Consider the following 25,616-nt stretch of genomic DNA (forward strand, 5'->3'; position numbering starts at 1 on the left):
AGACACTTGACTCTTACTAACTGTGCAACCTTGGGCAAGTCACTTAACCCTGATTATCTCGCATCCAGGGTCATAACTAATTCATAACTGATCCCTGAACCAAGATGACTCTGAAGAAGAAAGTGAGGTTGGTGACTTAGTACAGCACCCCCTCATTTAAATCCAATTCATATCCTTATCATGGCATCACATCCCCAATGTCATGGTCTTCCTCAAGAATGAAGGACAAAAATTATTACAATACAGTAGTATTACATCACATTCATATGCCATAAATTTTTCAGTCATTCCTCAATTGATGAACAATCTCAGTTTTTAATTCTTTGCCATCATAAAAAAGAACTATTATAAATATTTTTATACAATGGTCCTTTTCCTCTTTCTTTTATCTCTTTGAAGTATAGACCTACTTTCAGTATTTTGGGTTCAAAGAATATGCTCAGTTTAATTGTCTTTTGAATATAGTTTTAAATTGCTTTCTACAATGGCTTGACTAAGTCATAGCTCCATGAAAATATCCATATCCAGTTCACCATTTGTCATGGGGTTTTTTGTCATCTTATCCAATCTGACAGTGGTACTTCAGAATTGTTTCAATTTGCCTTTTTCAAATTATTAGTGATTTAGAGCATTTTTATATGAATATTGATAGTGTGAACTTTTTCCTCTAAGACTACCTATTCATTCCTTTTGACCATTCATCATTTGGGAAATGGAGTTTATTCTTGTAATTTGACTCAGATTCCAATATATTGAAAAGTGAAATATTTTTTAAGTAAATTACTCAAAGGAATTTCTCCCAGATTCCTTCTTTTCTTCTAATTTTAGCTGCATTGACTTTATTTGTATAAAAACTTTTGAATTTTATCAAACTTATGTTTTTACTCTCCTTAAACTATCTCATGGTTTGGTCATAAATTCTTTTCCTTTTCATGGGTTGGAAAAGAAATTTGTTCCTTGCTCTTCTAATCTGCTCAGAATATCCCTCTTTATATCTGAATCATATGCCTATTTTGAACTTATCTTAATATATCTGAGATCTTCATCTGTGTCTAGAATCTGCTAAACTACTTTCCAGTTTTCCCAAAAGTTTTTGTCAATTAGGGCATTCTTTCATTAATAGTTGGGATCTTTGATTTACCAAGCACTAGGCTACTGAGTTTATTTGTTTCTGATATTGGATCCCTAAACTGTTCTACTGATCAACTTCTTTATATTTTACCCATTTCCAAATTGTTTTGATGACTATTCAATTCAAACGATAGATCTGTATTGTAGTTTGATATCTTTGATATCTTTCCTTTCCATTTTTATTGTTTTTCTTGATATTTTTTATCTTTTATTCCTCCAGATGAATTTTGTTATTTTTCCTAATTATATAAAACAATTTTTTAGTGCTTTGATTGAAAATTTCTATTCCTATAGGAATTACATTCACACCCACACACACAATATATTGTGTGTGTGAATGTAAGCAGTTTAATATTTTTAGTCTCTTATTATTTCTCTTGATTCCTATAAGAATAGAAATTTTCTATTGTCTCTAGTTTTTTCATCAAGAATTCTTGAAAGTCTTCCATGTTATACCTAGCTAAAGTGAAGAGTGTTGAGAGGAGGGCAATCAGGAGGGAATCTTCAATATCTAGAAAACTTACTTAACAATCCAAACTGTCCAAAAGTGATATGGGTTGTCTCAAGATAGAGTTCTTCAAACATAGGCTGAACAATTACTTGTTGAGGATGTTACAATGTGTATTTGTTTGCTTCTGAAATCCCTTCCAACATATAAATTCTGATTCTTATATTGAGAAAAAAAATAGCACCAAGATCTTACCAGGATTTGCAAGACGGCTACTTGTTGGTCCAAGAATCTGATATGGATCTATGCCAAAAAAGGAAAAGAAGAAAACAAATGATATAATGACATAAATGTGACTTTTTAATAACTGGTTCACTTCAATTAGTAAACAAGTATTATACAACCACTAGGTATAGGTTACTGTGCTAGATTATAGGGAAGGTACAAAAAAATGAATATATCATGCTTCATTGTGAGGTATAGTTATTAAACCAGGATAATGCTCAAACTTCTATAGAAATTTTCAGAACTGGAGATCCTTGAATCATATATTATTTTCTTTTAATATTTGTTTCTGGTAACTCAAAATTGCATTACAAAACTTTGATGTAGTTACAGAATTAAAAATTGTATTACTTATATGAATCTTGGATGTTTTTCTAGTAATTTATTGCTTGTTCTATGTATCTAAAATATTTATTTAACTCATCACACAAATTGTAGACCTAATGGGATATATGCAATCTATAGAAATAATTTTCATAAAGCAGACATCCAATTTATTAGTCCTCCCATGAAGCTTCTTACTTTTTCAAAGATACCCAGGTAATATTCTCTAAGATACTGAAACATACCTAACTGGGGTCTCTGATCTTCTGTTTTGGGAACTGTTGAAGAAGATGGCTGAGTAACTGGAAAAAAAAAGATAATTACCTCTATTTTATTCCTGAGGACCATATCCAGACTTTCTTGTGATTCCAGTGAGCAAAAGATATCAAATCCATAGTTGTGTATATCAAGGAACTGAGTTATTGTCATATGTTACCAAAAAAGAAAAAAAATAGGAAGGAATCTACAATAAAGAAGATTTTTCTTTATTGCCACATTGCCATCCTGGGAAATTCCTGCCTTATGGTTTTCTTCCACACTTTATTGAGTCCTCATTTTGGAATGTATTTCAGCCATTCAAGGCCTTTCTTTTGCCTTGAATTTCTTTTGACTTCATTGCTGTCTCCTAGACTGCTGTATTGTATCTAAGGGTGTCCCCTATCCATCCCTTTTCATCATCTTTCTAAGTAGTGTTTTAACCCATTAATTAAAATCTCCCAGAGGAGGTCTTATTTGCTTTTAAGTGTGTCCTCTATGCTTAGCAGAGTTTCTGATATCTAATAAATTTTTTATCTATCTATCTATTGATGTATTAAAATATAGAAATTGTAGAAAGTAGTAGAGAAGAAATTAGGGAATGCATTTTAAAACATGAATGAAAAACACAAATAATCTCCAGTTATTTACTGATGAAAAAATCCAAATCCTTGTGAAAAGGAATAAAAACCCTACCTTTTGATTGTGTAGGGTGACTATGACTTGTCCAGGTTGATCTCCTGGCTGCTTCATATGGCAAATCTATAAAGACAATAAATTGTCTCCAATATTAACAATGTAGAATTTTTAAAAAATATGTATTATGATTTTACTTTTGTATTTATTGAAATAAATACCATACAAGAAAATTTAATAATTTGTAGGTCACATTTCACTCATTTTCTGAGCTATATTTATGAGGTAAAATTTTAGAGTTTTTATTGATGGTTATAGGATTTAGGAATACCAATTTTGATGTTTTTCCCCAATTCATTTAAAAATCTGAATTCTAAAAATATCCTTCACATTTGTAATGGTTATTCATAGAAAGCACTCCTATTTTTCACTTGAGGTGTACCCTCCCTTGTAGCAAAGGAAAACAATTAGGCAAAAATATCAGATAGTGATCACATCTGTATTCTTTTATGTTCCAAAAGCCTGAGTAGTTCTCCACATCTCTGATATGAGGGTGGAAAGACATTTCATTATCTTTTCAACAGGATCATCAAGGTTTTAAACTTCCTTCAAGGTTGATTTGCTTTAGTATCTTTTCATTTGTTATAGTCAATTAGTCAACAATATATATTAAGCACCTACTTTGGACCAGACACTATTAAGTTTTGAAAGTACAAAGAAATATATTCTTATTCTTGGGCAGCTAGATGGCACAGTGGTTAAGAGCACTGTCTCTGGAGTCAGGAGGACTTGAGTTCAAATTTGACCTCAGACACCTAGCTGTTTGACCTATGGCAAGTCACTTAACCCCATTGCCTTTCAAAAACAAAACAAAACAAAAAAACCCCAAAGATTATTCTTGCTTTCCAGGAGTTTACAGTCTAATGGTGATGCAATATGCAAAGAAATATATTGAAACAAAATATCTGTAAATGGGAAATAATCAATAGAGAAAATCGTAAGTCTCAAGGGTGTCAGGAAAGGCTTCTTCATAAAAGGTGAGATTTTTAGCCAAGACTTGAAGGAATTCCGGGAATTCCAACACTGAGAGCAGCAAACAAGGACTAGAAATCTTTCCAAATAAATCATGTGTGAAGTAAGGATGCCCATTATCTTATAAATTAATATTGTACTAGAAATACCTGTAACAATAAGAGAAGCAAAAGACCTTGAAAGAATCAGAATAAGCAACAAGGAAACAATTATTGCTTATTGCAAATGATATTGATAGCATACTTAGTGATTTCCAGAAAATCAGCTTAAAAGCTGTTTGAAAATTAAGAACTTTAGAAGTTCTTTATAGGACTTTATAAGAACTTTATAGGATACAAAATAAGCCTGCATAAAACATCAGCATTTCTATAATGTGACCAACAAAATCCAGCAGCAAGGTGCAGAAAGAGAAATTTCATTTAAAATAACTGTGCACAACATAACATTTTTAGGAGTCTACTTGCCAAGACATAGTCAGAAAATATATAAACACAATACAATTATGTTTATATATTTATATATAGTCATTAGCACTTTTCATACAATGGATTTAAATAATTGCAATTTTTTTCATTTCTCATGACTGATCAAAACAATATAATAAGATTCACAATTTTTATCAAAATTAATCTATTTATTATACCAATCAAACTACCAAAAATTATTTTATTGACCTAGAAAAAACATATCTCATCTGGAACAACTAAAGATTAAGAATATCAAGGGAATTAATGAAAAAAATTGTGAAGGAAGGTGGCCTAGATTTTCCAGATCTCAAACTATATTATAAAGTCATAATCATCAAAACAATCTGGTATTGAGAAGTAGAGTGCTGAATCAGTGGAATATATATTTAATACACTATATAGTAAATGACAATAGTAGTATAGATCATGATAAATCCAAATATCCAAGCTTTGGGGACAAAAACTCATTATTTGGCAACAATTTCTGGGAAAATTGAAAAATAATATGGTACAAACTAGGTATAGACCAACATGTTACACTGTGTACCAAGATAAAGTCAAAATGAGTACTTGATTTAGACATAAGGATGATCCATAAGCAAATCAGGACAGCATAGAATTGTTTACCTGTTGAAATATGGATAATGAAAGAATTTAGGATCAAGCAAGAGATAGAATGTAAAATGTAAAATAGATAATTTTGATTATATTAAATTTTTTAAAATTATGAACAAAACAATAATTGCAACTCTAATTAGAAGGAAAGTAGAAAATTTCACAACAAACATCACTGATAGAATCTGAAACAAAAATAAAAAATAATGCTAATTGTTTTTATATTCAATTGAGGGAAAATAAAACATTATTTTTTAAAAATTGGTAATCAGGTACTAGCTAAGAAATAGAACAGTGGATCGATATAATAAATTAGGTCCTCAATACACAGTAGTAAAAGATTTTAGTAATCTAATCTAATCTAAAATTCCAAGCTTTTGGAGTGAGAGCTCACTATATAACAAAAACTACCAAGGAAACTGGAAAGCAGTTTGACAGAAACTAGATATAGATCAACATCTCACACTGTTTGTGTGAGAACAAAATGAATAATGATTTAGATATAAAGGGTGACATCCTAAGCAAATAAGAGAGCATGGGGGGGGGGGGTGCCTACGTGGTGCAGTTCATAGAGCACCAGATCTGGAGTCAGGAGTACTTGAGTTCAAATCTGACCTCAGACACTTAATAATTACCTAGCTGTGTGGCCTTGGGCAAACCACTTAACTCCATTGCCTTGCAAAAAAAAACCTTAAAAAAAAAGGAGAGCATGAAAATTTTCATCTTTTAGATGCTTACGCAAGAGAAAAATTTGTGACCAAGCAAAGCTATAGACATTCATGGATGTAAAGGATAATTTATATTATATTAAAGAGTTTTCACAAACAAATTCAATGCATCCAAGTTTAGACAGAAGAAGGAAATTGGAGTGGGGAGAGGAGGGATTTATGCCAAGTTCTTTCTAATGAAGATTTCATTTCACAAATATACAAAGAATTAAACTAAATACATACATATATATATATATATATATATATATATATATATATGTATATGTATATATATATATATATATATATATATATATATATGTATGTTTAAGCTCCATCCCCCAGTTGGAAAAAAATGACATGAACAGGAAGTTTCCAGAAGAAGAAATCAAAGCTAACTATAGTCATAAAATATTCCAAATCACTTTTGATTAGGGAAATCCAAATTAAAATAACTCGCACCTCATACCTATCAGATTGGTTAATATGAAAGAAAAAAAGAAACAATTTTGCTCCTAACTTAAGTTATGAAATTTTTTCTTACCCTCTTCTATTTTTAAAATATAATACAATCTTTTCTATCACTGTCATACTTCTAATTTGATATTATTATAAAACATATGTATGTTTATATACATATGTGTGTGAATAAATGCATCTATATGTATATATACACATATATATGTATAAATGGAATAATTTCTTGTTACTAACCTAATTTTCACAACATTTATTTCTATCAGTTGTTCTAAAAAGTGAGAACTTCCAGTAATTTAAGTCATTTGATCTTTTTTTTAAGAATCTGTTCTTTTATAGCAATTAAGGAGCCAGCAACTCCAAAATCTTGACTGCGTTGTAGAATTATGGTTTGCCCATCTCTAGATATTAAAAAGAATGAAAACTAGAAGCAATATGTAGTTCATTCCTAAATTATTTTAATTTATTTAGTCTATTCCCCACTAAGTACTATACCTGTGGTTTCCTGAAACCTTAATATTATGCTTTTTTGGTTTCACTTAATTTCTCTTCCTCATAAACCTTAATCTCTTTGGTTTCACTTAGTTAATTTCTCTTACTCAGTGATGAAATTCTGGAAACTTTAAAATATCCAGGAAACTCTTAATTCTTTACACAGTGTCAGTACCCTTTCTATTTTGATTTCCTGCTTGCTAGTTCAGAATTCCTTTCTTTCTACCTCTTTCCAGAATCGAAAGCAAAAGCCATGAATTCTTAGCACTCACAGTGTTACAGTTATTCATAGATTTTTCTGCCAGAATCTCAAAGCTCATTCTCATTATCTTAATCCATAAAGTTCTATTCCACCAGGAGTACTTCAATGCATAATATTAATTTCTCCACATTTTATAAGTAATCAAGTTATATCCATTTATTTTAATACTTCTTTGGAATCTATAAAAAAGAACTAATGTCAAAAGTCACTCTATTAGATTCACCTTTCTGTTTTTCTTTTTTAAGTTTTTTTCAAGGCAAATGGGGTTAAGTGGCTTGCCCAAGGCCACACAGCTAGGTAACTGTTAAGTGTCTGAGGCCGCATTTGAACTCAGCTCCTTCTGACTCCAGGGCCAGTGCTTTATCCACTTCGCCACCTAGCTGCCCCTAGATTCACCTTTGAAAGAATGATGAAATAGTAAAAATACTGCCTACTTTAATTGTGATCAATGCAATGACCAGTACATGTTTACAGAGGCCCAATGATGATTTCTATCTATTTCCTGACACAGAGAAGTGAATGCCTAAATATAAACAATGAGACAGATTTTTTTAACATGGGCATTAGGAATTTATTTTTCTAGACTATGCATTTAGTTACAATTTGTTTTCTTTTTTCAGGGATAGGGTATAAGAAGGATAAAAATATTTGTTAGTTGAAAAAATTTATTAAAATATGACAAAAATTCCTGGAGGCTGACCTTCAAAAAAGTCAAAGTACATTCAAATACCTGAAATTGTTAGCTTCAAGGAAACTTTAAAAAGAACAAATTTAAGGAATAGCAATACAATTAAAATGGGTCTAGTATATTTTAATGTATTATATTTTGTTTTGACAAGACAGAGAGTTCATTGCAAAGACATAGGCTTCCACATCCCCCACCCTACCCCACCTCAATACAAATCTCCCTTATGTATAGCGTTGAATGTAATGGAAAAATAAAAACTTTATCAATACAAAAAGAGGCAAAGGCAAGATGCAATTGTCTCCTATTATTTGACATAGTTTTAGAAATTATAGCAATAGAAATAAAAAAGACAACAAAATTAAAGCTATGATATTGGCAAAGAAATTAAAAATTATTACTTGTACTTTTTAAAGTCATTCTCCAATTTTTTGCAAATAATAACTCTTTGGTTATTTTTACATAAATTGATCATTTTTTGTTGTTGGTTTGTTTTTGTTTTTGTTTTGCTTTAAATAATCCCCTTTTGAAATAGGAATCTCTGGGTCAAAAGGAAAGGCCTGCTTAGTAATTTTTCTTGTATAATTCCCAATTGTTTTCAAGAACAGTAAAAACACTTCCAGCAGTGAATTAGCATTTTTTACAATCCAATGAGAATGGTTGTGTGATTTTTCTCTATTATTCAGCAGCATCTGGGTAGGAACTAAGACAGTGAATGATGAGACAATTCAAGACTGAGGCTTGGCAGGCCATAATTAGTAATATGATAAGGGGACCAAGAGATCAAAAGAAGACAGTTGGATTGGTTCACAAAGGGTTCAAGCTAGGGAAAAATGGAATGTCTAGTGCAAGGAACATGTTCTAAGAGAGAACTGAGGGAATAGGGAGTGAGGTCATGATATGATTTTAGAGTATTCTTTAGTAAGGGACAAAAGAGAGATTTAAAACTAAAATATAGTCAAATAAGGTGATCTAGAGATTGGAGGTAAGGTATTTGTGAGTCATGGCAAGGTCAGGATATGACTATATTTGTGTGTGCTGAACTGGTGTGGATCAGAAGTTCATGGGAAGTGAAAAGAATGAGGAACTGGGTGGTTAGGGTGTTTGAGGGAGAGTTAATATGTTTGCTCAAATCCCCTAGTAATGTTGAGAAGAGAAAATTGTAAGCTAGGTACCAAATCAGTTGAGGAAGGAAGAAGAGTCACCTGGAGATCTGCAGACATCTACCCACTTTTGATTGGGTAGTAGATTTGAGGCATTAAGTTGTGCAGTGGATAGAGCACTGGACTTGGAATCAGGAAGACCCATCTTCCTAAGTTCAAATCTGACTTCAAATATTTACTAACTCTTTGACCCTGGGCAAATTACAACTAAATTTGAAGAATAAAAAAATAGCCTATAAAAGTCTTGAAGTCGACAAGTCATCAAACTATGAATCATTTAATTTGGACAACTAGGTAGCACAGTGTATAGATCACCATTCAAGAGGAACTCAGTTCAAATGCACCCTCAGACACTTACTATGAAAACCTGAGCAAGTAACTTAACCCTGTGTGCCTCAATTCCTCCTCTTTAGCATGAACTGAAGAAGGAAATGGCAAACCTAGTATCTTGGACTAAAAATTCTAAATTGGGTTGGACATAACTGAAACGATTCAACAACAAAAGTAGCATGAACCTCAAAGGAAGGTTACTGAATGTTGGAGGTAGGGGGAGAATCCAAAAACATAAAGGAGTAGACCTAAAACTCTATTACCTTGATCAGTCAATCAATGGGAATGAAAGAATTGCCAGTGCTGGAAAGGGTAGCTAGGTAGGCTATGCCATCAGGAAGAACCAAGTTTCAGTGATTATTAGAAGACAGAGGAGTAGCACATGAAATGATTAAGAATAAAGGGAAGTGGGGTGGCTAGATGGCGCAGTGGATAAAGCACCTGCCCTGGAGTCAGGAGTACCTGGGTTCAAATCAGGTCTCAGACATTTAATAATTACCTAGCTGTGTGGCCTTGGGCAAGCCACTTAACCCCATTTGCCTTGCAAAAAAAAAAGCACTAAAAAAAAGAATAAAGGGAAGTTTATTGCCTGAGGAAGAAGTATTCTAGAGGGCACAGTGGAAAAGGTAGGTGACATTTGGTTGGAATTTGGGGGTATTAGGGTTGAGGGGAAAGGGAATAAGGAATCAGAATGTGGGGGATGGAAATGGAGTCTACATAATGACATACAAAAGTTTAAAATCACAAGGTAGGACCAAGGGAGAAAATGTCAAACTATATCTGGAATACTATAATGGGGAACATTTAAGAAAGAAATGGATAAGCTGGAGATTATCCAAGAGAGAGGAAACCAGCATGATGAAGGGCATCAAGAGCATGCCATGTGAAGACTGATTAAAGTCACCAATGATTTTTAACCTAGTCAAGGAAGACCTGATTGGGTATAAAAACAAGATATGATCCGTGTCTTTTGGTGTTTTGAATTATCTCATTTGGAAAAGAGGTTAGTAGTTTTATCTTTGTTCAAAGAGTACAGAGATAAGGCTGGCAATTGTAAAAGTCAGTGTCCAGTGATTTTTCAGGCATTTGTGACTATTCATTACTATACTATATTTCAGTCATAAATGGAAACATTGGTGATACTAAATCTACTTCCTTTTGGTTGTTTCTCAAAATATTTTTATTAATGAATTATTAATTAATATATTGTTAATTTAAATACATTTTCTTTAAAAAATCATCAACTGACTTGGAAATCAGGTTCCCCCTAATTATGGACCATCTTCACATCCTGCTCTCTGCCATCCTCCTTTTCTTCCCTTCCTGTACCTAAGATTTTCTCACTCAATACCCTCACTTTGGGCTTCACTCCTGGGAAGTCAGTAACTCAAAATTCTTTCTTGATCAGAATGAAGCCTCCATGCTTCCTTCATTCAGAGAGGGCAACTGTTTCCAGTGCCTAATACAGTGCCTAACAAATAGTAAATACTTAATATGTGCTTCTCTCTCTCGTTAAAGAGGTTGCTCAGTGCCACATTTACTGAAGTAATTTCCTCTTGTTCTTTGGAGTAGTTATTTAAAGTATTTTTGGGGGTCTGATATAATCTTTGAATGAAATTTGCTACTTGAATTTGCCCTGAAAAATTAACAGATATAGACTATCTATGACTTTCTGTATCACACACAAACACACACACACACACACACACACACACACACAAACTTCAAATGCAGCATATATCCCTGAATATGAAACAATATCCTAAGTGAAAAGATCACACAGTTGAAATTTTCATACCTGGCCTAGATGCAATTCTTTGTGTGGATTCAGGATATACTGAAGTGTTTGGAAAAATAAAAGTGGCCCCTCCTGCAGACAAAAGGAAAAAGATAAAACATGATTTTTTTTTTAATTATTAAGGTCAGATCTACTTTAAACAGCCACAATAAATAGGATAAACGTACATCTCCATGAGCCATGAATAGATTCCAAAAGGAAGACAATCTGAAATTTTTATATGATATATTATTTACAGAGTGCTTTTTGTTTTGACTTTATAATTTACTGACAGCCATTAACATTAAATGGGATAGGTAGAAACTTTTCTAAGGTATGCAAATACTTGCCAAACATTGTATAGTATTTTGATAATAATTTTTAAATAATTACAAGTATTTTATATAAATGTATTAAAAATTAATTCAAGTTTCTATTCAAGTGTGGATATTTTTTCCCTTTCTTCTGTTGCTTGATGCTGTGAAGCAAACAAAATAGCTTAGGATTCCATGCATCCAAGCTAGAATCTTGTTTCTCAAAAGTTTTAGACTCAACTTCTTCAAGAGTTTTTTCATTTAGCAATAATTAAAATTATGAAATCATAGGTGACTTGAAATTGTTATTTAACTTTCAAAACCTTTAAGGTTTGACCCCCTAAAGATCTCTCTTTTACTTATTTGTAATTTCTCACCATCAAAAGGTTTAAAAGTAATATATTTATTTCACCATTCTAATAGGTTTCTATTTTTCATTCCACAGAAGTACAGTACTTAGGGTCTGAGAAACAAAGCAAAAAACAAATTCAAATAAAACCAAAAAGATTAACTTCTAAATTATGACTTTACCATAACGAACCATGAAACAAATTGAAGTAAGTTTCAGGATCTGTATGGATATACAAATACACATGTGTATTTATCATCTAAATTATGACACATTTTCATGTAAAATTTGTTTGTTGATTTCTATGACTACTTATATCCTTCCAGCTTTCATGGATTCCATTCACAGAATAAGTTTTAGATAGTTTATTGAGTTTAACAGGTAACTGCATTGCTAAATTTTATTGCTCTATATACATTTGTATATATATATATATGTGTGTGTGTGTGTGTGTGTGTGTGTGTAAATATACACACAAGAAAAATGTACTTTAATACTACACATATAAGGATAAAGTATTAGTTAAATGAAACATAATATAAAAAACTTTTCATTGGAGTTTTCTTGGACTCAAAGATAATAGTGTCAACAAAATGCTGCGCATTTGATCAGGGATGAATTGTTCAATACAGACCAAATCTTTTCTTAAAATTGTCACTTACATATTCATATAATCTGAAATTGAGAGAAGTCAAAAGGGAAAATAAAGTAGTGTCTTTATCTCTTTAACGATCCTTTCAGAATAAATAGAGTATGAGAAGTGGGTGTTGATAACTGACTTCTAAAAGTGAATTTAAAATGGCTCCGTTATGATTTTCATTTCTATAGATCATCACATAGGTTAAGTCTATATATACCTTGAATATTATTCAGCATTTATGAGCCAAGAATAATTTTGCATTTCTAGTTAAACTAATATTTTTGTCATGAATGTCATTGTATTCCACTCTATCTCTTCCCCCCACCCCTAGAAGGCACTTGAAAATTTTAAAGAACTTTTTCTTTATTCACACATATATATCCCCCTCTGCTACACAAACTGATTATTTCTTCTTTTTTTAAAAAAAATTAGTCAACAAGAATCCTGTTCTTAAAAAAATAAATTAGGATATCTTTATGAGATGGGAATAAGGCCACCATTACCTGTATTTCTAGCATGCATTAACCGTGGAGAGTTTTGTAAGGCTTTATCAACATCATCTGAAGTCAAATGTGGAAGAGGAGCTACAAAACAAAAATAATGTTGAAATGAAAAAAAAATAGAAAATTATCTTTAAAAAGTCCATTTTTCTTTGTGTTTGAATGTCAGTTTCAAGGGACATGTCTTATTTCTTGTTAGTATGTTAGGCCTTGTGGCCTTGTGGACCAAATGCCCAAGGGGATTTTGTTGGTAAAGATACTGGAATGGTTGGCTACTTTCTACTCTCGAATCAAATCTAGTTTTATGGAGGCAGGAGTTAAATGACTTGCCCAGAGTCACTTAGCTAAGTGTATGAGATTTGAACTCTGGTCTTTCTGACTCCAAGCCCAGTGCTCTTATCCTCGCAGCCCTTGTTAGTATGTTAAAACAAAAACTATCTTAATTCAAGAAATAAGCAATCTGATTAGAGGCAAAATGTGGAGGAAAATGGTACTGCACTATCAGTTTTTTTTCCTATAAATCTCCTTACCATTTTCAAATTTAAAGTCTACATCTATAAGTCTAAATTGCTAATTTGATCACTAATATTTTTTCTTTTATTTATCAATTAGGTAAATCCAAATTCCATGATTTTTTTATTCTGCCAAGACTTTGTGTTTCAGATTTAGACCAAATGGGAGTAATATTTAACTGTTGAGTGGAAAAATACTTAATTTCTAACCATGTACAAACCTTTTCCTTTCATATTTACTAATATTCTGATTTTTAGTCAACTTAGACTTAAATGGTGATACCATAGTATAAAAGAAGGAACCTCTATGTCTGTAGTGAGAAAACCTAGATTCTAGATCTAGTTTTATCACTTACCAACTGTGTAACTTTAGACAAGCCATTTCACCTCATCTCTAAAATAAGAAGGTTAGATTGGATCTCTAAAGTCTCTTCTAGCTCTAAATCCATAACTTTATGATGAGGAGCAACTTCATCCACATTTGAGTTTCTTGGACAAGGAAATTAATTCCATTGAAAGGAAGTATTGGCTGCAGGGGAGGAGAATAGAAAGATCAGAGAACCTTGGTTCTAAAACTGCCCTGCCACTTACTACCTTTGTCATTATACATGACTCACATAAATTCTTTAGGCCTTAGTTACTCATCTGTAAAATGTAAATACTAAATTTCCTCTAAGGTCTTTTCAAATTTTAAATATACAATCCCATCATTGTTATCTTCTCATTACAGTGTTTGCTCTAAAGCATTTTGTTAACCCAAGATAGTAATATTTTAAACAAATACTTCTCAAATCAGAAGTAGGTTGAATCAGGAAGATGATATCAACATTTAATTTTTTTTTGAAATTTTATCCCAATTAAAGAAAATTGTCTTACTCTCTCTGAGGTAGTGAAGATGTGAGAGAAGGATGTCAGCATTATAACTTGGAGTGAGTCTTTGGAAATCATCTTTGGTCATCTTACACAGATCCTTTCCATCTATGTTCTGGAATAGCAAGATGTCAACATCTGGAAGACCATATTCTTTCACTGCCCATTCTAGCCACTGCCGGACATGGTCTGTGCTCCATAAAGTAGGATCTGAAATGTTCAGTGAAGTAAATATTGTGAACTATTAGCAATTTGAACTTAAAGTTCTAACCCTTCCACCCAGTATATTCCCAGCTAGTTTTCTCCATTGCACATCTGGTACAGACCCCAAGAATGAAAACTAAATTTAAGTAAAATGTAAACTAGTATTATGAAAAACATTTTCAGGTTTTGAATTATTCATATAATTATTCCATTCCACTGGTGTAGATAGCTGAAACTTTATGTCAGGGATATAATTTCAGTGATTTGGTAGTAGCTTAAATATGCATCGTATCTTTTGCTAAACTTATTAATAAATTTATTTAAAAATCCACTGTGAAAATGAGTTGCACACAGAAATCCTAATAGTAGGACAAAATAAACAAAAACATTGCAAATTTAGATTTTGTATAAAATTATTGATGCTTAGCAACAGAATTCAAATGAAAGTGGAAGAATACCAAATTCCTGAACTATACTATGATTATAAGATTTGGGTCAGTTATATGACTCTAATGAGGAGGTTATTATTGTTGTGGTTTTGATTATTTTGGGGAAGGGGATGGAGGAGATTTCCACATTTTACACACCTGAACCTGAAGTATCTAGGCTGCTATGAGGCACTTTACCATTCCCCAATTATAGAAAACATATTCTGGGTTATTGAAAACATTTCACAGGATGCAAGGTCAAACTCCATGGCCATCCCAGACAAGCTAACTTCTAATATCAAAGTGGGAAAGAATGGTGCCTCTCTACCATGTTGCCTTTTACTATATCCCTTTGAAATAAGATGCTTCCTCTAGTTGACACTCAAGATTGCCACTAACTTTCAATGGGTAATAAACTGAATGAGTAGGAGATTTAGTTTCTAGTTCCAATTTTGCTTCTGTGTGACACTGGACTATGCAGTTAATCTATATCTCAGATTATTTAAGAGTAAAATGAAATAGATGAGACTTTCTGTAAGATTTTTTTTTGATCCAACTTTCTATGATCTTGATGAGGAATCAAAGTTATGGAATACAAATACCATAACTTTCTATCATTATTCACAATTATGTATATATGTATATGTATGTGTGTATCCTTCCTGAATATTCCATACCTTCTTCCTTATTTATGGACTTTGTCTCTTATTATACTAGGAAAAAAAATAGACTATTTGATATGAGTCCCTTCCTCTTTACTCTCCAAGCCTCTAGAAAACTCTACCCATTCCATACCCTTTCTCTTTATCAAAGAGGAGACTTTTCTGGCCAAGGCCAACTCCTCTACATATCAACTTGATCTCATCCCTTTTCCATTTGCTCTAGAATATCACATCTTCTATTATCACCCACCCCTACACTTGTGAATGCTTAACCCGTTTTTAGCAACTATATTTTATTCCCTATCCTAAAAAAATTAAAGCCTTTCAACAGATCCTACCATTTCTTCAAGCTATTATGCTTTATCTCCTTTACTTTCTTGGTTAAACTCCATGATGTTGTTTATATTTGCTCCCTCTACTTCTTCCTCTCACTCATTCCTCAAATCTTTGCAATCTAACTTTTGACCTCACCACTCCACTAATACTCTCCAAATCATCAGTAATCTCTTAATTGCCAAGTCTGATGATTTTCTATAATTTTTTTATCTTTCTTGATCTATATGTTCCATTGCACACTAATAGCCAACATCTTTTCTTGAATATTCCTGTCAAGGTTTTCATGACATTACTACCTTGTATTGTTTTCCTTAGCTCTCTGACTGTTCCTTCCCAGTAAACTTTGCTTCTACACCAGCCATAATATGGACATTAACTCTTAATATTCCCTAGGGTTCTGTCATAGGTCCTAAATGTACATTCTTTTTGTAACATAGTCATTTGCATATTGTATTCCTTAATAGAATGTGAATGCCTTGCTGTTCCCCCCTTTTTTGTATCCTCAGTGTTTATAGTACATAATAGGTCTATAAAATTTACGTAAATATTTTATGGACCTGATATAAACAATGGGGGAGGATAACTGATCGGGGTCATTGGATTATGAGTTAAATTAAGTATCTCAATTTTACTAATTGTAAAATTTTGCCTTATGTATAAAAGAAATTGCCTTGATAATAAAAGAAAAAATAAAAAGCATATCAAAATCTTGCTTAAGCATTCCTTATTATTTCTTATTTGGCCAGATATTAGCCAGATGACAAGCTGCTATCAAAGACACAAGTATATCTGAACAAATTGAATTCTATATAATGATACTAATAGAAAAAGCAATTTGGAAGTATAGAATGTAGAAAATGAGTTTGAAATAAACTAGTCACTGAGAATTTATACTTAGTACACATCACAAATTTACCTTAACAATTATCTTTCATAACCATTAACTCTCTCCCCATTTCTATTGTCACTATTCCAAGACTATAGTCATGATTATTTTATCAGCCTCAACTTTTATCAATTAATCAGATAATTAATAAGTACTAATTGAGTGTCTCCTATATATAAGGTGCTACTAGGTGATCTCAGAGATATCTGGGGATTTAAAAAAAGCATTTACTCCTCAGGGCTGTTGCAAGAATCTAATGAGATAATATTTGGAAAGCACTTAACACAGTGCTAGCATATGGAAGGTGCTAAATAAAAGTTACTTTTCATTATTATTACATAGTACTTTGCACATAGTAAGTACTTAAATTCTTCACTCATTTACAATTAGATTAGATCCAGAATTAAACATGAAGGAAACTTTCAATATTTCTAGCTCTTCTTTAACATAAAAATCCACTTTAACACCACTATTCTCCCAGTAATGTTATATTGCATCCTAGGATATTGCAAAATCCTGAGAGAATGGAAAATTATGGTAATCCTCTGTTCAATAGAAAGATGAAGGTAGATAAAAGTAGGTTGCAGCATATTTCCAAAGATGAATTCTATGCAAAAAAAAAGTCATAAGGGTTATAATACAGAAAATGAGCAAGTCTCACAATACTGTATGGGATAACAGAAGGACAGACTGAGTCCCAATCTTGAAGAATTAGAGGAAATCTCCCAGTACATTAAATGTGTCCTCTTTAGACAATATATGTTTATGATAACATATACAAGAATTACATATGATGAAAAAAGCATAGATATATCAATGAGATCACACATCTCATTAAATATTCAATCATCTCCAGTTACCTTCTAAAATAATATGAAACATTGATATAATTTTCTTTCTCCAAAAAAGGGAAAGTAGAAGACCTCAAGCATTTGTTTCCTATATTCTACAGAATATGGGCTAATTATATAATGGAGCAATCTAGAATATTAGGAGATGTCTTATAAGTGCTACTCAACTGTATTCACTAGAATATGCTGGATGGAACATACATTCAGTGTTGGGACCTTAAGTGAAAGTAAGTTTACTTTGGGAAATGATCTTTTACTTTTTACTGGGGCTAGTTCAAAAGGAAGGCTTTTTTTTTTGAGGAAACTTCTCTTGGTGAAAAGTTGGCAAAGCTGTACTTCCAATATCAATTGCCATGATAAGGGTGATCATCCTGAGATCCAGTATAACTGTATGCAAATGAATGAACATTCTCTGAAATGTTTAGTTGTGGTCCCCAAATCCCTACTCTGGCAAGATTCAGTGTGACTTCAAAAAGCACCACTAAAGTACAAGAAACACCAAAAGATTTGCTCAGATATCTAGATAAGTGATTGATACTAGGATTGAGAAAAGAACAAGGAATGAACAAAGGTTAAAATTGAATTCAATGAAGCAGTGAATGCTCTAAGTTGGGAAAAATAATCAAATTTTTTTTAGAAACATCAACTTTTTGTTTAAGCCACATGAATAATGTAAAAAAATATTTCACTCTTAAGAAAAAGTATGTGCTTTGAATATATGTTTCTGTATAAGCTTCAAAATGCAAAATGTCCAATTTGAAAGTTTTAGCAATATGCTGCTATATTTCATTTTGGGAAATAACTAACATTCCAAGTACAATGTTCTTATGACCTGAAGAGTGACAGTCTATAATTTCTACAATTATGGAATGTTTTAAGTCCACTGTAGAACTTTATCAGTGGAATGTTTTAAGCAAAATTTCTTCTAACACTGCCTTCACAGGAAAAACCAGCATGGTTTATTAAAGAAGTTTTGGGGTAGAAAGAGAGAGTTGCTTTGTCATAACTTAACAGACTTTCCTCAGTCTCTCTTTAATTATTTTTTTTCTTTCTGAAATGCTACAGTCTCAAACAGATTTCAAGAGCACTAACTCTAAAGACAAAGGGTCCAGGTTAAAGTTCAACTTTTGATGCTTACCATATGTGCAACCTTGGATGAGATACAACTTCCCTTGTCTCATTTTCCTTATCTATAAAATAGGTGGGGGAGAGGTTGGATTAGAGATCCTCTGAGGTCCCTTCCAACTCCAGATCTGAGATTCCAAAATTTCTCAATGTATCTCTCATGGCATTATCTTAACACCACTTCAGTGTTAAGTATGTTCCATCCACCATATTCTAATGGATACAGTTAAGAAGCACTTATAGGACATCTCCTAATATTCTAGATTGCTCCATTACATAAATGTCCCATATTATGTAGAATATAGGAAACAAATGCTTTAATAAATGAACATTAGAAGTTATTTTTTAGAAATGTCCTTATAATAAACTTTTAGAAAGGTCCTTCTAATAGAGATGACAGTAACAATAATAATGATTGCTGTGTTTATGTTTTCAGTTTTAAAAGCATTCCCATGCACATTTCTTATTCTAGTATCATATAAACTCCTTGAAAGCAAAGTATTTACCCATTCCTAATACACAGTAGAGATTTAACAAATATTTGCAGATTAAATAGATTGCCTTGAACTTAGTCTCAAAACTTTCCACGAGACCAGAGACACAATAGTAAATCTAACACAGGACATTAATAGCAGACTTTCCTTGATTATTCCAACTTGTGCTTTTCACATATTCCCTTGAGGTATCTTATAGTGTAAGGGAGTTGACCTTTGAAAACCTAGTGTGTGGGAGTGGGCAGCTAGGTGGCATAGTGGATAAAGCACCAGCCCTGGAGTCAGGAGTACCTGGGTTCAAATCCAGTCTCAGACACTTAATAATTACCTAGCCACTTAACCCCATTGCCTAGCAAAAACCTAAAAAAAAAAACCCCCAAAAAACCCCTAGTACCACATCACGCTTAAGAACTTACAATTATCTCTTACCTGAACTCACTAAAATTTAAAACCTTAGACATTTTATACTGTCTTTTAAGAATTTCTAAAGATATGAGCAATTGTTGGTGAATTTTGTTGCTCCATTTCTAATTCAACTTGGTTTTTATCATTTGCTTTCACTTCTTAGAGACTTACAACAAGACGTGTTTGGATTTTCAACAGCATTTTATACACACCTTTCTGTGATTAGATTCTTGTGCTTTCAGAGGCCAATATCTTTTGGCTTTATCTCTGATTAACAAATTCAATTGTATGTTAAACTTTAGCTTTTCATCTATTTAGTTTACTTTATGAGATTGTGTGTCTTGTTTTCCAATAGCTGAACTGAGTGGAATTTGCTGACTTCTACTCAAAGAAATATCTAATGAATGTGAAATGAATATATCTCTTGTTTGATGTGTTGGGAGCAAGAAAAAAGGTGGATGATTAGCATCTATTCACCAAATATATGACTGTGGGCATCTTGATCTTGTTATTAGGTATATATCAAATTACATGTGCTCACAATAAATATTAATATACCCATATACATGCAGGGTAAAAATGTTCAATTTGAAAGTTTTAGCAATATGTTGCTATATTTCATTTTGGGAACTAAAATAAATATTGTCAAAAGAAAAAAGTTTCAAAATTCTGTGACCTGTGAAAATCCAAAGTCTATTGCAATTTTCACATCATTTTGTAACTTTAGCTACACTGTAAAAAAGGTGGTTAAGGTCCTGTCTTCCTCTTTGTTAGAATACTGACAAACAAACCCTTAGGTTCCAGAGAAAATAAAAATTTTGACTTATGGAAGGTTTACAAAATACAGTACACTTGCAGTACAAATTAAATGCCATATTTTACAGTAGATTGTTAAATAATATGACTGAAACTCTCTAAAATGTTAATTTTACTATAAAATTATGAATTCAGATTTTTTTCTCTTAAAACCATTGCTGTAAAAGAATTTTAAATACCCAGAAAAAGAAAGTTCAAGCTCTGCTCAAATTCTTTTTTGTCTTTGTCTGTATGATGACTACTATGAACTAGAATTACTAGATGCAAACTAAATGTGCTTTTTTCACTGACTAGCAGGGAGGATATAATAGAAGGTAGGGAAATGGCAAAAAAATAAAAGGAGAAGGTACAATCCCAGAAAGCAATAAAATAATTTCTTTGGTTTACTCAACAAGATAAACCTTAAGCACATTCAATTCAAAGTGCTTTGTGTTTTTACTTCACTTCATTAATTACTTTTATATATGCCTTCACAATGGATAGGCTCTATAAATCTCCACATCTGACCATATATCAATGAGGCAAGCCAAGAAAAAAATAATATGCTTACTCCTTTTTTGTAAAAATGCAACATTATATATTCATTGGTAAAGTTAGAGTATGTTAAAAGTTAATTTTGTTCTGAATCCATTTTGAGAATTTCACAATGGTCCTTAGGAAAGCAGATTTGATACTAACCTGAAGTAGGAATCCTTACCTAAATTATTTTAAAAAATCAAAGTACAAATAAACTATTTTACTACACATGTAAATTGAACAAATATTCTAATTTCATCCCAAACTATATTCCTTCATGCCTAATGAGAAATTGCTCTTAACTGGAATAGCATTGAAATACTTAAATTTAATAAAGGCATCTTGAGGTAATGGAATACTGGGCTTGGAGAATAGGACAAAACTAGATTTAAGTCCTTCCTGTAATCCTTACTAGTGATGTATCCTTGGACAAGTCAGTTAATCTTCCTCATCCTCAGTTTCTTTAACTTTAAAATGAGGAATTGAAGTAGACTGAACTGTTAAGTTTCTTTCTAGGCCTAGATGTAAGGTCCTATAATTCTATCATTCTGAGCACACTGATCTTTATGTGCCTCAACTAGTTCTCTAGTATTTCTCAATTTAGTAGTAGATAGGATTGGTGATGAAATCATCAATATTATTCCATGTTTACTTATCTAATTTTCTTATTCATAATTTGTTTCAGTGTTCTCTTTTTGCTTTATCCACATGATCTGGCAAGAATTATTCTTAAATATAATGTTAGCAATCTATTGATCAACAACCATTTCTTAAGTATCCACTGTGGCTTTTCACTAGAAATAAGAATGAAACAATTCTTATTCTGAAGAATCTTATCTTCTAATAATAGTGAATGTTGTAAGAATGACAATAGTATTGATTTCAATATCTTCGTGTCATCATTGGGGAACTAAGATTATGCAATAAAAATTTTTGTGCATTTGTGTATGCAGGTGAAATTTGGCAAATAACTGAAAGAACTGCAACTTGCAAAATCAGCCACAGCACGTACTCTTACATCAACTGAATAACTGTAGTGATATTAAGCAACAAAGAAAGACACTGACCATCATAAAGAATTATTTCTTCAATCCCCATAGAATGAAAAATTTAGCCTTTTATGGACACACATCAATATTCATTCATGTATGCATATGTGCATCAATTTATTCTTATTATATGTCAGATAATTGTGTGAGCTACTGTGACTCAACTAAAGTCTTGCTCCCTACCCTTTGCCATTTGAGGAGAGTACCTGACTATTGCACTGCAGAATTCTTATCCCCCCCTTATATTGAAGGAATAGATGAGATTACAATAGCTCTAGTATTTTCCGTTTTTGAGATTTTTAGCATTGTTATTCATCTGATACCTTCTGATAACCCAGCTACCCAGACAGCTAGATGTCATAGTAGACAGCACCAGATCTACAGCCAGGAAGACCTAAGTCTGACTTCAGATCCTTACTAGCTGTGTGACTCTGTCACTTAGTCACTTAGCTCTGTTTACCTCAGTTTTCTCAAATGTAAAATAAATGGCAAAACACTCCAGTATCTTTACCAAGAAAATCTCAAATGGGATCACGAAAAGTTAGTTACAATTGACTTTTTGTTACTATCCCTATCCCTTTTTTATTAAATAAGTAACCACATGAGAGCAACCTATCTCTAACTCTCTCCGCTCATTCCAAATCTTAATCTTATCCTAGGTAAACCCCCATTCAAGTTCTGCCCCTGCTTTCACTGATCTCTGTAATGAATAAACTTCCCTTTATCCTGAAACCTTGATCTCATATTCTGTTTTCCTGATTTGATTAGATTTGGATTCCCCCAGATCATACTGATTCCCTAACTATGTCCTTCACCAGTATCTGTATCTTGACTTGCATTCCCCAAATACACAGGCCTTTCTCTCACTGCCATGATCAATTTTTCTTTCTGCCATACCATTCAACAATTTCTCCACTTTTGTACACTTGATTAAAATTTTCTATTCTATTTAGATCATAATTTTTATTGTAACCAGTTCCCAGGTTATCCTTCCTCCTTTCTCTCAGAGTTTAGCACCTGGATTACTGCCTTACTTCTGAACTCATGTATTTAAATTAGAGCATTTCAATACTTATGGTAGTGCTCCCTCAAACTCCCTAATCTCTAATTCTTTAATGACCTTGAGTCATCTTTACTACCTACTCCATTCATATTTATTTCATCCTCCTCCTTTGGTTGCTCAGTCACATAAAGGGATAATCATACCCTAGATCTCATGATTACCAACCAGTGGTCCATATTCTTAATTTAAAATCTCTGACATGCATCTATCTGATCATATACCACAATCAACCCTGTGCCTCACCTTCACCAAAGCTATTTTTCACCTTCTAATTTCTCCATCACACCCTTGGTCTAATTTCACTTCTATCTAAAATTTTGATCACAAAATAACCAAATTCAATTATACCTTGTTATCTACTCTTGAATCCTTCACAAATCAAACTCCAGTCTTGCATTACTCCCATAAATTGTCTCCTTAACTCATTTCATTACAGAATAGAACTAGAGAAAGTCAGCACTTATGATTACTAAGTACACTTTAAAAGTACACTATCCATCTACAGCTGAATTCTCCAGGAAACAGAAAAAGAGAATTATTATGGGTGAAGAGGCATACTCAAAAGATGAGAAAACACTACAAAAATTATGAATGTGGTTGCAGGTAAAAAAAAAGAAATTACTTGGCCTGGAAAAATGAATAAATTAAGAAATTTTAAGAAGAAAATTTTAAGTGAAATGAGAGTTCTGGGGAAAAGGATGTAGAATAATCAATTTAGGACAGAATGTGGGAAAGACTATGCAAAGAAAAGACTTCCTGAAACTTAGAATGAAACCAATAGAAGTTTAATGAGTTTAAAAGAAAACAACAAACAATGGAATAAAAGAAAAAAATTGAGGGGCAGTTAGGTGGCTCAGGAGGATCTGAGTTCAAATCCAGCCTCAAAAACTTAATAATTACCTAGCTATATGATCTTGTGCAAGTCATTTAAACCCAGTGCCTTGCAAAAACCAAAAAAAGAAAAAGATAAAGAAAAGAAAAGAAAACAAATAAAATCAAAAGATTGAAAAAAGAAGAAAAGATTTACAATTAAAATGATATGAAAAAGAGAAAAAAGAGGTTGAAATGAGATAATTTTAAAAAATGACAATGATCAAACAAAAAATTAGGATCATATTTCAAGAAACCAAAAATAAAACTTCTACAGCTCTATTAGAACTGTAGTCACTCAATAAACATTTATTATTAAGTGCTATTATGGGCCTTTATGCTAAGCTCTGGGAATACAAAAAGAGACAATTCAAGGTTCATATCATCAATCTAATGGGGAGATAATGAACAAACAAATACGTAAGAAAAACAAGCTATATACAGCATAAAGCTAAAATAAATAAGAGAGAGATTAAAATTAAGAAAAGTTGAGAAAGCCCTCCTATAGAGAATGAGATTTTTTTTAAGGGAATTAAAGAAAACCAGAGAAGACATGAGGCAGAAATAAAGAAGAAAAGCATTCCAAGTAAACAGGATAGCCAAAGGAAATACCTGGAATTAATAAAGTAGCTTTTATGAGAACTTCAATGAAACCAGTGTCACTGGATCAGAGAGTATCAGGGTATAAGAGATCAGAGATTATAAGAAAACTAGAAAGATAAAAGGGAGCTGTTATATAAGATTTGAACCTGGAAGTGGTAGGAAGCCCCTAAAGTTTATTGAAGATGGAAGTAACATGGTTGAACCCACACTTAAGGAAAATCACTTTGAAGCCTGAATAGAAGGATAGATTGATTTGGGAAGATATGGAACAGGTTCACTAGCAAGCTATTTTAAAAAGCTAGTAATGAGGTGATGAGGGGCCTTCACCAGAGTGATGGAAGAACCAGATCTGAAAGATATCACAAAGATGAAATTGATAGGCCTTCATATTAGATTGAATATGAGGGATGAGAGATAATGAGGTCTCAAGTATTATACCTAGGTTTTATGCCTAAGGGATTAGAATGATGGTGTGATCCTTTATAGTAATAAGAAAATTCATATGATAGGGAGGGAGAATAAGAGGAAAAGAAAATAAGTTCAGTTTTGGATATAGTAAATTTAAGATGTCTATTGGACATCTAGTTCAGAATGTCTGAAAGGCAATTGAAGGTTAGTCAACAACTTAGGGCAGTATAGGTATATTCAATAATCATCAATATAAAGATTAAAATGAATTAAAATGGAAGCTGACAGTAGAATTGTCAATTATTTTAAGATGGGAGAGTTATACGCATATTTTTAGACATTAAGAAAGCAACCAGTAGACAGGGAAAGATTAATGATAAGTGATAGAATGAAGATGACAAAGGGGGTCAATGTATTGCCATTGATGGGATTGCTTGAACAAGTAGAAGAGTTAGCCTTGCTAAGGTGTAAGACATCATTATATAAATTAAAGATGAAGGAGGAGATAGGCATCTGAATGATATGAAAAGGGGCAGGGAGGGGAAAAAGTTTAGAGTGAATGGTCTCAATTTTTTTCTATAAAATAGGATACATAGTTCATAGATGAGAGGGTGAGGGAAAAGCAA

The 25,616-nt window shown here is 32.3% G+C and overlaps 1 protein-coding gene and 1 long non-coding RNA gene across 4 annotated transcripts in view; one reads left to right on the plus strand and one right to left on the minus strand.

Moving 5' to 3' along the window:
• Positions 1-25,616, plus strand: part of LOC141506861 (uncharacterized) — a 102,832-nt gene that overhangs the window by 35,814 nt on the left and 41,402 nt on the right. The window lies entirely within an intron of this gene.
• ERG (ETS transcription factor ERG) overlaps positions 1-25,616 on the minus strand; it is a 124,266-nt gene that overhangs the window by 4,208 nt on the left and 94,442 nt on the right. For 2 of the 3 annotated variants that reach the window (XM_074214003.1, XM_074214005.1), the window contains exons 4-9: positions 14,281-14,484; positions 12,896-12,976; positions 11,111-11,182; positions 3,140-3,205; positions 2,434-2,490; positions 1,835-1,882 (exon numbers count right to left, since the gene is read on the minus strand). In XM_074214003.1, the coding sequence (XP_074070104.1) occupies positions 1,835-1,882; positions 2,434-2,490; positions 3,140-3,205; positions 11,111-11,182; positions 12,896-12,976; positions 14,281-14,484 (528 nt within the window). The remainder of the gene's footprint in view (positions 1-1,834; positions 1,883-2,433; positions 2,491-3,139; positions 3,206-11,110; positions 11,183-12,895; positions 12,977-14,280; positions 14,485-25,616) is intronic. The other variant, XM_074214004.1, reaches the window with a different exon arrangement.

This window comes from Macrotis lagotis, chromosome 1 (genome assembly GCF_037893015.1).
Source record: "Macrotis lagotis isolate mMagLag1 chromosome 1, bilby.v1.9.chrom.fasta, whole genome shotgun sequence".
Classification (NCBI taxonomy): domain Eukaryota; kingdom Metazoa; phylum Chordata; class Mammalia; order Peramelemorphia; family Peramelidae; genus Macrotis; species Macrotis lagotis.